At 39.3% G+C, this 15,423-nt stretch overlaps 1 protein-coding gene across 1 annotated transcript in view; it reads right to left on the bottom strand.

Annotated features, from left to right (window-relative positions):
* Positions 1–2,875: 2,875 nt before the first annotated feature.
* LOC124775671 (proton-coupled folate transporter-like) overlaps positions 2,876–15,423 on the bottom strand; it is an 86,333-nt gene continuing 73,785 nt past the window's right edge. The window contains exon 11 of the mRNA XM_047250502.1: positions 2,876–2,963. Coding sequence (XP_047106458.1) covers positions 2,876–2,963 — 88 coding nt within the window. The remainder of the gene's footprint in view (positions 2,964–15,423) is intronic.

The raw sequence follows: 15,423 nt of genomic DNA, 5'->3' as shown, positions 1-15,423 counted from the left end.
AGGTCCCTAGTCGCATATCTTTCTGTCAGTTTTTGTTGTCTGTATAGGTATATCTGTTCCGAGTGGTGTCGATCTTTTGCAGCCCAAACAGTATTTCGTCATCCGTGAAGAGTGTACCATGAAAAGGAGAAATAGGTGTGCTATGTTCGGGATAAAGGATGGCTGTGTCTCACCCTGGGGGTGCCATGGCAGAGAAACAATGAGCAGTTTCCTTCCATCTTGTACACCTTTGGCTAGGAGCTTCAGGAGACCTTAGGATGCTAAACTCGCAATTTTTTACCTTCGTTTATTCAGCTCGCTACGTCCTGTTGGACAGTAGAAACGGTTCAATAGATAAACGCATGAAATTCTCCTCTTTACCCACAACCATAGCTCCCTTCACAAGGATACCATTTTAAATTTGTAACAGACCTAATTTTTTTATTAATTGTATCACTTAAAAATTTACATCTTAAGAGTTTAATTAAAACAGGACTGTTATACTGTGGAATAACAACATAGCTATATGTAAGTCTGGTGTAGTGCACCTAACACTATTATTTATAGAAAGCTAGTCCGAGAACCGTATCTTTAAGATGTTTTCAAAAATAATAGAAAACGCTAAAAAGTAGGAAGGCAGTACTTTCACGTTCATAATTAACCATTTCTGAACAATATTATTAATTCGAATCATAGTATTACGAGTATTACGAGTATTACGAGTTTTGCTAGTATTTTGTGCTCCAGAAAGAATACGCCCGGAATTTCGATACACACGGAATAATATACACATGTCACACATTTAAGTTGTTAAATATGATTTGGAATGGAGGGCCGATGTATAATATGAAATATTCGTGCATGAATTAAAAATTAGTAGACATTCATTACTAAACTCTTTCTCATATAAACAATGATTTTTCATCGAGTAAAACAATTACTATACTAAAATTGCCTCAAGTAATTTATTTGTAGGTATAAATACATATAAATACAATCATAAAGTCTCTATAAAAACGTACATTGTATGTCTTTTCTATCGAATTCTATAATAAATAACTAATCGATCTCAAAAAGTATCTGAAAATTTAAATGCGAGTGCATCAAATCCGAATTTTACAAAAGATGTATAAAAATATATACACATAGTTGTCATTATATGTACACGAAATGATAACCACACACTCGGAAGTTAAAGTGCTCAATAAGTGAAAGAGTATGAGGCTGTATTACAGCATGCAATAACGCCGGAGAACAAAAGACTTGTCATGATTCTGGCGTACGCAACACATCCAACATTGGCTACCAGAAAGTAGCTTGCTCGAACAGTCCCCCTCCACGTTAAGCAATGGCGTCCAAAACCGCACATGCATCGAAAACTGGCACATAGATTTCCCCCACCCCATAACCTTCACATATTAGTTAATGTTTCCTTACATGCTGTCGTAGTATTTGCTGGCACGATTATGAAGATGGCATTTTGCTTGCGCTATTGCGGTTGGGCCTATTTTACTTAAAAACCGCACAGAAACGAAAACAAAGAGGAAAATGAGCCACTAATACTGGATACAAAAATGGGTATCTAAACTATTTGAAGGCGTGAAAACATGACAATAATGGAATTATCACCAGGGGACTAAGTATAGCTCTGAAATCATTTTTTAGTAAGTAAAACTAATTCTGGATTAATTTTGAACTATATTTCTTCCTGTGTACAAAAGTGAGATACACATTATGTGAAACGACTTGCCAGCTTACAGTAAGTTACAGGTAATACTGAGATATGTAGTATCTGGATAAATCTTACTGAATTCTTGAAGTATAATTTCTGGATTTTTATGTGAAATGCTTGTTGCTGTTTACAGTATCTGAAGGCACATCTGAATATAAGGGACTCTCATATGAACAGGTTCTGTATTGTTTCTGTTCTTAGGGCTAGAGATAATTCTGAGATGACATAGGTGCTGCAAATATAAAATTTCCTGTACTTACTTTTGTAACCAAACATCATGCTGTTATACAGAACCAAGCATCATTAAGTAATTGCACCAGTTAGAATACTACCCTGAAGAGGACCGCAGCAAGTCGGTCGTAACGTCGGCTGTTTAGCTGTTATAATAATTACAATGACGCAGCCCAGTATTCAAAATTATTTTATCCAAAAATAACACTATTTTGTTAACACAGCATTTGGTTTATTGTGAAGAGCCTATTAGAAATCACAAATAAATGCTGTATTTCAACTTCATTGCGACATTTACGTTCAATGACAAGAGCAAAAATTTATTATCATTGTAACAAAATTAAAATAACTTTAAAATGTTAAAAGATTTGAAACATTTTACGTTATTGCAAATCGTACTGTCTTACTTTAACAGTAATTAATGACTAAAAGGAATTGCTTATGGCTAGGATAAGATTCCTCTCACGAAGGTTAAGAGAATTTTACTACTTTACAAAGTATTTGTTTACGTAGGTGAAGGCAAAATCATTTGCTATGACGTAAACTATTCAAGTACATAAGTAAACGATGTCATATGTACTGTCGTACGAACGGAAGCGGAGTGAGAGTAAATCCGCTATCGACAGTTGCTGAAGTTCGTGACGGAGGTAGGGCAAGCTGCTTGGGGCGGATAAATGAAAGGACTATCAACTTTTTTGGCTGTCGTTCAAATGTGCCAGTCCAAGGGTATTTCCATAAACCAGCTTCTGGCAGTTGCAGCGGTGAGGGTACGCATGTGCATGTCTATTGAAGCATGACTTGAAGATCTGTAGAGTAGCAGCGTATCCGACTGAGAAGACACCTGGCTGTCAAGCAGGATCTGGGACAGATCGCTTCAGGAGGCATCTGTTGCCAGGACTCCTCGCTCTGGGCGGGTGGGCAGTGAGCAGCTGCTCAGGCGAGAAGCGGAGAGCCTTCATCTTGCTGTTTCTGCTGCTGCTGCCGCTCCTTCCTCGCACCTCGGTTCAGGAAAATCGCAATTCTGTAACAATGATTGTATTCTAAAAATTCGTACCCACATTTAAATTTGAATCGTCTTGAAGGCGGGATGCAACAAACGTCAAATTGGCAGGAGGAGTATACGCGCTATGGTATGCTAATTATTGTCACTTCTGCACAACCGTACAAAGTAGTCATGAGTACCGCTAATTTTATGCTGTACATAAAATCTTCGTTCCCTGCGTCACATATGTGGACCTTCGTTCATTATTTTTTTCTCCGAAAATTGGCGTATTTTTCCGCTTGTAGACCGGTGTTCTGCGAGTGTGGACCTTCTAGTTCTTAGCCTTAAAATCAGGGCGCAGAAACTTGCAAGGTTCGATTCGTGTTATAGTTTACAGCTGGTGGTATGCAGAAAATGGTTACTTCTACAAATTACATTCTACATACCTTTTTGGTATGGTTATAATTATTTTTGGTACTTTTGAATACATTGTGGGAGTGAGCAGTGATCAATGTTGTTACAAATATTTACCATCAAAAACAGTCTCGATCACAAATTATTTATTCCGGTGACTGGTTTCGACCACAACTGTGGTCATCTTCAGACCAATGAGTAAGAACCTCCTTCTGGTGGTAAATCATTACTAGTGACCGGTTTCGACCACAACTGTGGTCATCTTCAGACAATATGCAAAATATGAATAAAAGGCCAAGAAGAACTATATTGCAACCAATTTCAGTAACTAGGCTTTAAAATTTTGGCTAACTACCAAATCTTCATGGGCCAAGGGATGACGCAAAGTGCAGGAAACCTGGAAGAAACATGTGCTTTAAATCTGGAATGTATTTATCTATTGTGAAAAATAATTGTGTTGTAGCTTATCATAAATCTTACCAAAAAGATATATTTACTGGACTGAGCAAATTTTTACTTGCTGCATATTGTTGTATTATTATTATTTTCTTGTATTCATGAAGTTGTTTTACAGCATCAACAAAAACCTCTATTAGGAATTATATAGCCTAAAAATATTAACATTAAGAATCCTATTCTAGTGTACTATAGCATATACAGTTTACTGTTTCAGAAAAAGATATTGCCGAATAAAATGTTTTTATCGAAGAAGGGCGAAAGACAATACAAAGACTAGTACGTTTTCACGATAAGAGAGACCTGATGTCCACATATGTGGAGTTCCATTTATATTTCATTTACGTTTGTATCGTCCTTGCTTTGCTGGAAAATGTGAAAAGAAAAATTTCCTGTGAATTCTTTTTATCTCAAGAGTGAAGAGAATAAGCGAAGATTATGCAACGCATTAAACAATAATGCATCGCATTCCATTGTTCTTTCTTTGTGAGAAGATCGTGTTATGGCTCATATAACAAGGAATATGGGATTCGGATTGGTGACCTATCGAAATTGCAGTTTCTCGTCCCGCAGTATTGGTGCTCACATTGACGTGGAGCGCATATCTGTCATATGACAGTGCAAATGAGAGGTGTAGGAGGGCCATACTCAAGCACATGGAGAATCTCAATGGAATAAGTCAATTAGCTCCAGAGAGGACAGCCGTTGTCCACTTGTTTGTAGGATCGTACAGCCACGTCACAAAATTGGGTTTGTGCATAAATTCGTAGCGTTTTTGCATGAGTATAATAAACGTAACAGATGCACGTAGCAGAGACTTTAGTCATCAATTATATTCTCCTTCACTATTTACAACAGTTTGCCAACGCTGGCGTAACTTGGGTCTTCCCCGCTGCGTGCAAACCTCACACGATGGTGGAATAATCAAAGTTCATTTCCAGTTATCGAGTACACTGACGTGGATCATTGTGGATTAAGGTGTTTAAACGATCTTCATCAAACCCTGAAGGTCTTCACTAATGTTAAAACGATCCTACTTAAACCGAGAAAACCATTTTCTTGGCTTGCTCTTTGCAATGGCATTATCACTATACACGGCGCAAACGATTCTGGATGCCTCCGCTGCCGTCAAGCCTCTATTGAACTCCAACAGAGGAATATGCGGGAAATGTTTCGATTCCTCACCATAGCACTCCATTTTCTAGCGTCCACAGCTCCGTTCACTATCTCCAAATGAGAAAGAGACAATATGTAAACCCAGATAGGAACAGTGAACTACAAGTAAAAATAACAATCGATAAATAAACCCATGGCAACCGGAATACCAAGATGCGAAACAAAAGTGTTACGAACTTATGTACCAAACTAACCCTAGTACTTTGAGTCAGGAAATGGGCTTGTTTGCAGCGAGACCAGTATCCACACGAACAGTGTGACGACTTCTGGAGCAGCCTGGATTGGTTATGGGACTACCGAATGATTTTAACAACCGATTGGCCGGTCGATTGTTTTTCATTTAGTCGGTTTTTCAGTCGAATGAAACAACCGAATGAAACTAGACTCGGCGGCCACGTCACCTATAAGAATGTTTTCACTCACTTCTTGGGGTTAAGATATTTCACTTAAAATGTGAGAACCGACTGAGACAAGTCTCTGACTATTACGGCTGTTATATGAATGTTTTCTCTCAGTATTCGTGTTTGAATTATTTCATTTACAAACTTTTTTCAGTCTAATGTATCTTTTTTCAAGGAGAAGTGAATAAAAAGCATATTTATAAAAAAATACTGTTTTCAAAATTTATGTATTTCTTTACTCAAATAAGGATTTTTCGAATTTTGTGCGTTAAGCATGGACTTTTTGTTGGTTTTAAAAGGTTAACGATTAGTACTACATTATAAATTTATGTTTAAATAACTGAACAATTACTTTTTATTTAAATTTGTTGAAGCACTGTCTCTCTCTTCCCACTACTTTGCACCTGTCACTGATAATTCTATTTCGGTAAATGCTGGTGTGACATGAACCGAAAGCGTATATAGATATATATTTTTGTTTGGTGATTTAATCACTTGCTTTTCAAGGATCTATTGCCGTTTGTCAATAGGTTTTTTTTTGCTGAAATATTTGTCATCATTCATTAATTTTCTATGAATTTCTTAAATTAATCCAGTTTCATAATATAAATAATCTTTGCAGATACTTTATTTCGCATTGCATGTATCTTCAGTGTCACTTTTTGTACAGTCATATGATACCTTCCATTCCCACTCCACTGAGCGTTTCGGTCTTCTGAACCAATTCACTATTAAGAAAAGGACTGTTCGTGAACACGGACCATAAACAGAACTGAAAGCCACTTATTGGCACTCAGCCGATACGTGAAACAACGGAATGGACAGTTTTAATTTGACTGAATGGATAGTTTTCATTTGACTGAATGGACAGTTTTCATCCCGTTGCTCCCACAGACTGACTTCACCGAAAAGGATGAGTGAACTGTCCAACTGATACGTAAAGCTACAACAGAAAGAATCGACTGTTTTCATTCGGTTTCTGTCATAGACAGGTTTCACATATAAGAATGAATTAATAATTCAACCTATACGAGAAATTAAAACCAAATGAGCCGATTGTTTTCCGGAACCGACTGAACCGATTGTTTTTAGTCGCTTGGTCCCACCACTACCATGGACCGTCGGCACAACGAACACTGTTGTGGCTTCCCTTGACGAGTTCAGCATCACGAGGGATGTATCCGTGTGTGGAGGATCAAAGAAGAAGGAACGTTGCCAGGCTACAGTCGTCATCGCTATGTGGTCCGAGCACCAGAAGTGATGGTATGGGATGCCACTCGATATACAACACGAACAGGTATGAGGTGCTATTGGGTAAACAACACGATCATCTTTAATTCACATAGCCGGTGGCTGTGATAAAGGAAGACTGCATGTTGCCCTTGCCGTCGTGGCTGACTTGATCAGAACGTTCTCCCAATCCTTCATCCACTTAAAACAGGGATGGGTTACTGAGAGACTGTCCAGCCTCCAGTGGCCAGCTACTTTTGCATGGAGCTGAAGTATCAAGTAATGACACAACTGTAACCGTAATCCTGGCTCCGTTCTTGGACTCGATTTCCAGCTGGGCTAGAGCCAGAGGTAGCAGCTTTGTGTAAAACATTTCATAGACTGTATACTTTCAAATCACCTACAAATTTAATCATGCATTCCTCTAACTATAAAATTTCGATATCTGCTATCCTTCCAGGTGTAGCTACAACAGTGAATAATTTCTTATTGACGAATGACTTTTCTGAGGCTGGGATTCGAACTCGGTCTCCTATTCACTAGGCAGATGCTCCTACTACTACACCACCCTAGCACAGTGGCTTTGCACAACTGCGTGGACTACCCTATCACGCCTCAGTCCAAATTGCCGTTCACGCCTCAGACCACTTGGTACTCCCCATAAACTCGAACGGCATTGCAGAGGCTCTCCAACTGTAGTGGTATAGCAAGTCAGTCTCAAACGAAATGGGGGATCCTGCCAGAAACATGGGCATAGCCGCATTAATAAAATGAAACTATATGGTTCCAAAGACCTTTTGAAGTCTCAGACATCTATGATGACTGAAGTGACGAATGGAAATTTGTACCAAGACTTAGGCTCGAACCCAGGTATACTGCACAATAGCAGATACGCTAACCACTACGCCACCCTGGCACAGTTGCTTTGCACAACTGCATGCCTCCTCCCCCTCCCCCACCCCCAAATCCAAGTTCCCCTTCACACCTCAGCGCACTTGGTATTCCCGCTACCCTAAACTCGAAAAGCATTGCAGAGGCTTTCCAACTGTATTGGAATAGCACGTCATCATAAAAAAGAGGGGCAAATGTGCTTTAATCAAATGAAATTGTATGGTTCCAGAGACCTTTTCAAGTCTATGGCGACTAAAGCGACGAATGTAAATTTGTACCAACGCCTAGGTTCGAACCCAGGTCTCCTGCTCATTAGGTCGATGCGCTAAACACTACGCCACTTTGGAACAGTGGCTTTGCACAACTGTATGGACACGTACATATATACATCATAGATATTTGAGACTTGAAACGGTCTCTGGAGAGATATATTTAATTTGAATGACATTTCCTTCGTCTTTAATATGTTGTCGTTATTAATTTGTTAAAGATTAATGACTTATGGCGTTTTGGAGAATTATATTTGGAGTCACATGTCTCAATTTAGGTGCAAGATACTCAAAATTATTCCCAGGAAGATGAATCCATAGGTTGGTTTTGGAATGAGATAGGAGAAAAAGGAAAACAAAGGTGCAAGAACTGTCGTACTCTCTCTCTCTCTCTCTCTTATATGTGTGTGTGTGTGTGTGTGTGTGTGTGTGTGTGTGTGTGTGTGTGTGTGTGTGTGTGTGTGTGTGCATGACAGATAAAGAAAGAAAGAGAAGAGAGAAGTATTTGGACAAATTTACAATGAATTTTCAAATGTTGTGGTTTAGTGTAATGCATATTCACATTTATTTTTGTGTACAATAAGTCCAGATGTTAAACTATCGATGAATTTGAAGTTTGAAAGTTGTCAGTTTATTCAACGTAGTATCACAGACCTGTGAATGAGACTAAATTGTATCATGGCATTATTTCAGCCTTGAGAATGGGAAAGATGATGGGTTACTAAAGATACATGCCCCTGTTCCAGTCGCGAATGGCGCATGAGAAGAACGATTGTTGGTAAACCTCTGCATTAGCTCTAATTTCTCTAATTTTATCGTTGTGGTCACTTCGCGAGAGGTATGTGTGAGGAAGTAATACATTGTCCGCCTCTTCCAGGAAAACACTCTCTCGCAATTTTAATAGGCGAATCTCTCTGTAGCCGGCCGTAGTGGCCGCGCGGTTCTAGACGCTTCAGTCTGGAACCGCGCGACCGCTACGGTCGCAGGTTAGAATCCTGCCTCGGGCATGGATGTGTGTGACGTCCTTAGGTCAGTTAGGTTTAAGTAGTTCTAAGTTCTAGGGGACTGATGGCCTCAGAAGTTAAGTCCCATAGTGCTCAGAGCCATTTGAACCATTTGAACGTCTCTGGGATGCACAACGCCTCTCTTGACTGTCACTGGAGCTTGTTGAGCATCTATGTAACGCAATCGCGAAGACCAAACGGACCCGTGACGAAAGGCACTCTTCGTTGGATCTTCTCTACCTCTTCCATCAGTCCTGCCTGGTAACGGCTCCAGATTAGATTAGATTAGATTAGATTAGATTAATACTAGTTCCATGGATCATGAATACGATATTTCGTAATGATGTGGAACGAGTCGAATTTTCCAATACATGACATAATTAGGTTAATTTAACAACATACTTAAGTTAATATAACAACTTTATTTTTTGTGTTTTTTGTTTTTCTTTATTTTTTATTTTTATTTTTATTTTTTTAAATATTTTTGTTTTGTTTTGTTTTCTTTTTTTTTCTTAATTTATATCTAAAAATTCCTCTATGGAGTAGAAGGAGTTGTCATTCAGAAATTCTTTTAATTTCTTCTTAAATACTTGTTGGTTATCTGTCAGACTTTTGATACTATTTGGTAAGTGACCAAAGACTTTAGTGCCAGTATAATTCACCCCTTTCTGTGCCAAAGTTAGATTTAATCTTGAATAGTGAAGATCGTCCTTTCTCCTAGTATTGTAGTTATGCACACAGCTATTACTTTTGAATTGGGTTTGGTTGTTAGTAACAAATTTCATAAGAGAGTATATATACTGAGAAGCTACTGTGAATATCCCTAGATCCTTAAATAAATGTCTGCAGGATGATCTTGGGTGGACTGCAGCTATTATTCTGATTACACGCTTTTGTGCAATAAATACTTTATTCCTCAGTGATGAATTACCCCAAAATATGATGCCATATGAAAGCAATGAGTGAAAATAGGCGTAGTAAGCTAATTTACTAAGATGTTTATCACCAAAATTTGCAATGACCCTTATTGCATAAGTAGCTGAACTCAAACGTTTCAGCAGATCATCAATGTGTTTCTTCCAATTTAATCTCTCATCAATGGACATACCTAAAAATTTGGAATTTTCTACCTTAGCTATATGCTTCTGATTAAGGTCTATATTTATTAATGGCATCATACCATTCACTGTACAGAACTGTATGTACTGTGTCTTATCAAAATTCAGTGAGAGTCCGTTCACAAGGAACCACTTAGTAATTTTCTGAAAGACAGTATTGACAATTTCATCAGTTAATTCTTTTTTCCCAGGTGTGATTACCATACTTGTATCATCAGCAAAGAGAACTAAGTTTGCTCCTTTTACCGACCTCCCGACTCAGCAGCATTAGTGGCAGAACAACTGAGAGAAAATTTGGAATACATTTCCCATAAATTTTCTCAGCATGTTATAGTCTTAGGTGGAGATTTCAATTTACCAGATATAGACTGGGACACTCAGATGTTTAGGACGGGTGGTAGGGACAGAGCATCGAGTGACATTATACTGAGTGCACTATCCGAAAATTACCTCGAGCAATTAAACAGAGAACCGACTCGTGGAGATAACATATTGGACCTACTGATAACAAACAGACCCGAACTTTTCGAATCTGTATGTACAGAACAGGGAATCAGTGATCATAAGGCCGTTGCAGCATCCCTGAATATGGAAGTTAATAGGAATATAAAAAAAGGGAGGAAGGTTTATCTGTTTAGCAAGAGTAATAGAAGGCAGATTTCAGACTACCTAACAGATCAAAACGAAAATTTCTGTTCCGACACTGACAATGTTCAGTGTTTATGGAAAAAGTTCAAGGCAATCGTAAAATGCGTTTTAGACAGGTACGTGCCGAGTAAAACTGTGAGGGACGGGAAAAACCCACCGTGGTACAACAACAAAGTTAGGAAACTACTGCGAAAGCAAAGAGAGCTCCACTCCAAGTTTAAACGCAGCCAAAACCTCTCAGACAAACAGAAGCTAAACGATGTCAAAGTTAGCGTAAGGAGGGCTATGCGTGAAGCGTTCATTGAATTCGAAAGTAAAATTCTATGTACCGACTTGACAGAAAATCCTAGGAAGTTCTGGTCTTACGTTAAATCAGTAAGTGGCTCGAAACAGCATATCCAGACACTACGGGATGATGATGGCATTGAAACAGAGGATGACACGCGTAAAGCTGAAATATTAAACACCTTTTTCCAAAGCTGTTTCACAGAGGAAGACCGCACTGCAGTTCCTTCTCTAAATCCTCGCACAAACGAAAAAATGGCTGACATCGAAATAAGTGTCCAAGGAATAGAAAAGCAACTGGAATCACTCAATAGAGGAAAGTCCACTGGACCTGACGGGATACCAATTCGATTCTACACAGAGTACGCGAAAGAACTTGGCCCCCTTCTAACAGCCGTGTACCGCAAGTCTCTAGAGGAACGGAGGGTTCCAAATGATTGGAAAAGAGCACAGATAGTCCCAGTCTTCAAGAAGGGTCGTCGAGCAGATGCGCAAAACTATAGACCTATATCTCTTACGTCGATCTCTTGTAGAATTTTAGAACATGTTTTTTGCTCGCGTATCATGTCATTTCTGGAAACCCAGAATCTACTATGTAGGAATCAACATGGATTCCGGAAACAGCGATCGTGTGAGACCCAACTCGCCTTATTTGTTCATGAGATCCAGAAAATATTAGATACAGGCTCCCAGGTAGATGCTATTTTTCTTGACTTCCGGAAGGCGTTCGATACAGTTCCGCACTGTCGCCTGATAAACAAAGTAAGAGCCTACGGAATATCAGACCAGCTGTGTGGCTGGATTGAAGAGTTTTTAGCAAACAGAACACAGCATGTTGTTATCAATGGAGAGACGTCTACAGACGTTAAAGTAACCTCTGGCGTGCCACAGGGGAGTGTTATGGGACCATTGCTTTTCACAATATATATAAATGACTTAGTAGATAGTGTCGGAAGTTCCATGCGGCTTTTCGCGGATGATGCTGTAGTATACAGAGAAGTTGCAGCATTAGAAAATTGTAGCGAAATGCAGGAAGATCTGCAGCGGATAGGCACTTGGTGCAGGGAGTGGCAACCGACCCTTAACATAGACAAATGTAATGTATTGCGAATACATAGAAAGAAGGATCCTTTATTGTATGATTATATGATAGCGGAACAAACACTGGTAGCAGTTACTTCTGTAAAATATCTGGGAGTATGCGTACGGAACGATTTGAAGTGGAATGATCATATAAAATTAATTGTTGGTAAGGCGGGTACCAGGTTGAGATTCATTGGGAGAGTGCTTAGAAAATGTAGTCCATCAACAAAGGAGGTGGCTTACAAAACACTCGTTCGACCTATACTTGAGTATTGCTCATCAGTGTCGGGTTGACGGAGGAGATAGAGAAGATCCAAAGAAGAGCGGCGCGTTTCGTCACTGGGTTATTTGGTAACCGTGATAGCGTTACGGAGATGTTTAATAAACTCAAGTGGCAGACTCTGCAAGAGAGGCGCTCTGCATCGCGGTGTAGCTTGCTCGCCAGGTTTCGAGAGGGTGCGTTTCTGGATGAGGTATCGAATATATTGCTTCCCCCTACTTATACTTCCCGAGGAGATCACGAATGTAAAATTAGAGAGATTAGAGCGCGCACGGAGGCTTTCAGACAGTCGTTCTTCCCGCGAACCATACGCGACTGGAACAGGAAAGGGAGGTAATGACAGTGGCACGTAAAGTGCCCTCCGCCACACACCGTTGGGTGGCTTGCGGAGTATCAATGTAGATGTAGATGTAGAATATAGAATGGCAAGTCATTAATATATAATAAGAACAACAAAGGACCCAAGACTGACCCTTGTGGAACCCCATTCTTGATAGTTCCCCAGTTTGAGGAATGTGCTGATCTTTGCATGTTACGAGAACTACTTATTTCAACTTTCTGCACTCTTCCAGTTAGGTACGAATTAAACCATTTGTGCACTGTCCCACTCATGCCACAATACTTGAGCTTGTCTAGCAGAATTTCATGATTTACACAATCAAAAGCCTTTGAGAGATCACAAAAAATCCCAATGGGTGGTGTTCGGTTATTCAGATCATTCAAAATTTGACTGGTGAAAGCATATATGGCATTTTCTGTTGAAAAACCTTTCTGGAAACCAAACTGACATTTTGTTAGTACTTCATTTTTACAGATATGTGAAGCTACTCTTGAATACATTACTTTCTCAAAAATTTTGGGTAAAGCTGTTAGAAGGGAGATTGGACGGTAATTGTTGACATCAGATCTATCCCCCTTTTTATGCAAAGGTATAACAATAGCATATTTCAGTCTATCAGGGAAAATGCCCTGTTCCAGAGAGCTATTACACAGGTGGCTGAGAATCTTACTTATCTGTTGAGAACAAGCTTTTAGTATTTTGCTGGAAATGCCAGTATTTTGCTGGAAATGAACAGTACTCAAGAATCGATCGAACAACCATCTTGTGAGCCGCTGTGAATTACATTACCTTGAGATACTTAATACGAAAGCAAGTTCCTTCGCATAATCTACGTAGAATCTCATGGGTATCTCTTCTGGCCGTAATGCCTTTCCATTACAAAGCGATTGAGGCTGTTCCACGATCAATTGTCTCAATATCTGCCATTTCAAACTTCGTACGATGATCGAAAAGAGGGACCGTATTCCGATCTTCCGCAGTGAAACAATTTCAGAATACCGAATTCAGTATTTCGGTCTTCTCTCTGTCATTTTCCGTTTCTACCATTATTGTCAATGAGTGACTGAATAGATGATTTCGAATCGTTTACTGATTTTACGTACGACCAAAACCTCTTAGGGTTAGTGGTTAGATAGGTAGACTAAATTTTACCTTCAGAGTCACTGAACACTTCTTTCATTGCCCTCCTTACGCTCATTTTCGCTTCGTTCAGTTTTTGCTAGTCAGCTAGGTTTTGACTTTTCTTGAATCTGTGATAAAGCTGTCTTTCTTTACGTATCAGTATTCTTGCACGGCTATTTACCACTGTGGGCCTTTCCACCCCCTAAGACCTTGCTAAACATACTTGTCTAAGGCATATTGAACGATGCCTCTGAGTCTTTTTTCCCATTTGTGCTCCACGCCTTCGTCCCCAGCACTGAATAATTGATGTTGACTACTAAGATACTTTATGATTTGTATCCTGTCACTAGTTAAGCAAAAATATTTGGTTACCTCTCTTAACATTCACTGTAATACCCGTAGTGATAGACGCTTTCACAGCCCTATGATCGCTGATATCCTCCTCTGCATTAACTGCGCCGAGAAGTTCAAAACTGTTTGTTGCTAGGATGTCTAAGACGTTACGTTCACAAGTATGTTCTTTAACTATCTGTTCGATGTAATTTTCGCTCAACGGATTCGGAACAATATCACACAAATACCCCCCTCCCTCCCCCCCCCCCCTCCCCCGAATTACAACGGCAAAATTACTAACGGAATTCCCCAAGTTCTGCCTGAAGCGTTCTACCATTCCATCTCCTAACACAATAACCATCCGATTACAGTTTTGACCCACGTTCGATGCTTAAAAACACCCACATTAATTTACACTAAATTAGTTTTCATTTGGAATGTGTAATAACCTCGCTAGAAATGATCGACTTCCTTACTGTAATAAATACACTACCACCATTGATGACTTATCTATCCTTACGATAACTGTTCTAATTTTAATGTAGGATTTTGTTGCTACACACTGCCGTTTTCATCCAACTTTCTGTTAGTGATATTATTTGAGCATTATAATCTTCAGTAACAAGTACTAATTCTGGGACCTTATCATGGATGCTCCTTGAGTTTTTTAATATCATATTGTAAGAGGTCCATGACTAAGGAATTTATTGCTAGCGCACTCGAGTAGATATAACTTCGATGGATTGCTCTCGCGCTGCCTGCCATATGTAAGCTACAATAGAGTCGCAGACCAGAGAGCAGTGTCGGCAGCAGTAGGAGTAGTAGCTCGCAGTCGGGCGGTTGGGCCAGGTCGCTCTTAGAGAGCAGTTACCTAGTTTTATAACTCACCTAGAGCACTTGTGTCCTGTATGGAGTTACCAAGGCCGGTCGTGGAGATCGATGGTGGTGCCTGAGCGATGTAGTATAAGTTAAAAGCAAACATTATTATTGATTGCCGAGCGCATATGTAATTTGCAGCAACTCATTTCGTACTATTCTTATATTGAAGTCACACGTAAATAATTTTCAATAATTTTTCCAATAATAATCTTTCTTATAAAGAGAGCTTTTGACAGTCATTCATCTGAATTTAAAGTTTTTACTAATTTCTCCTATCCACAGTCATAGATAATTATCGTAAATAAAATCAGTTGTTTTTCATTCATAACAAAATCTAGTGGCCAGCATTGCACTGCGCTGTGCCAGAAAAATTTCTTATAGGAGCAGATATATACGCGTTATCTGCCGACTTAATTGGGGTAAGAATCTTCAGTTTATTCAGAATGACTTTTCAGGGCCATGACGCAGCGTTGCTGACGTCTAGATTTTCCAGTTTAAATTCACAGTCAGTTACTTATTGAAAGGTTATATGTGAGTCACATTTTCATTGGGAGGTTAGTCCCCATTTTT

This window comes from Schistocerca piceifrons, chromosome 1 (assembly GCF_021461385.2).
Source record: "Schistocerca piceifrons isolate TAMUIC-IGC-003096 chromosome 1, iqSchPice1.1, whole genome shotgun sequence".
Lineage (NCBI taxonomy): Eukaryota > Metazoa > Arthropoda > Insecta > Orthoptera > Acrididae > Schistocerca > Schistocerca piceifrons.
This window is presented reverse-complemented; position numbering and strand designations above follow the sequence as displayed.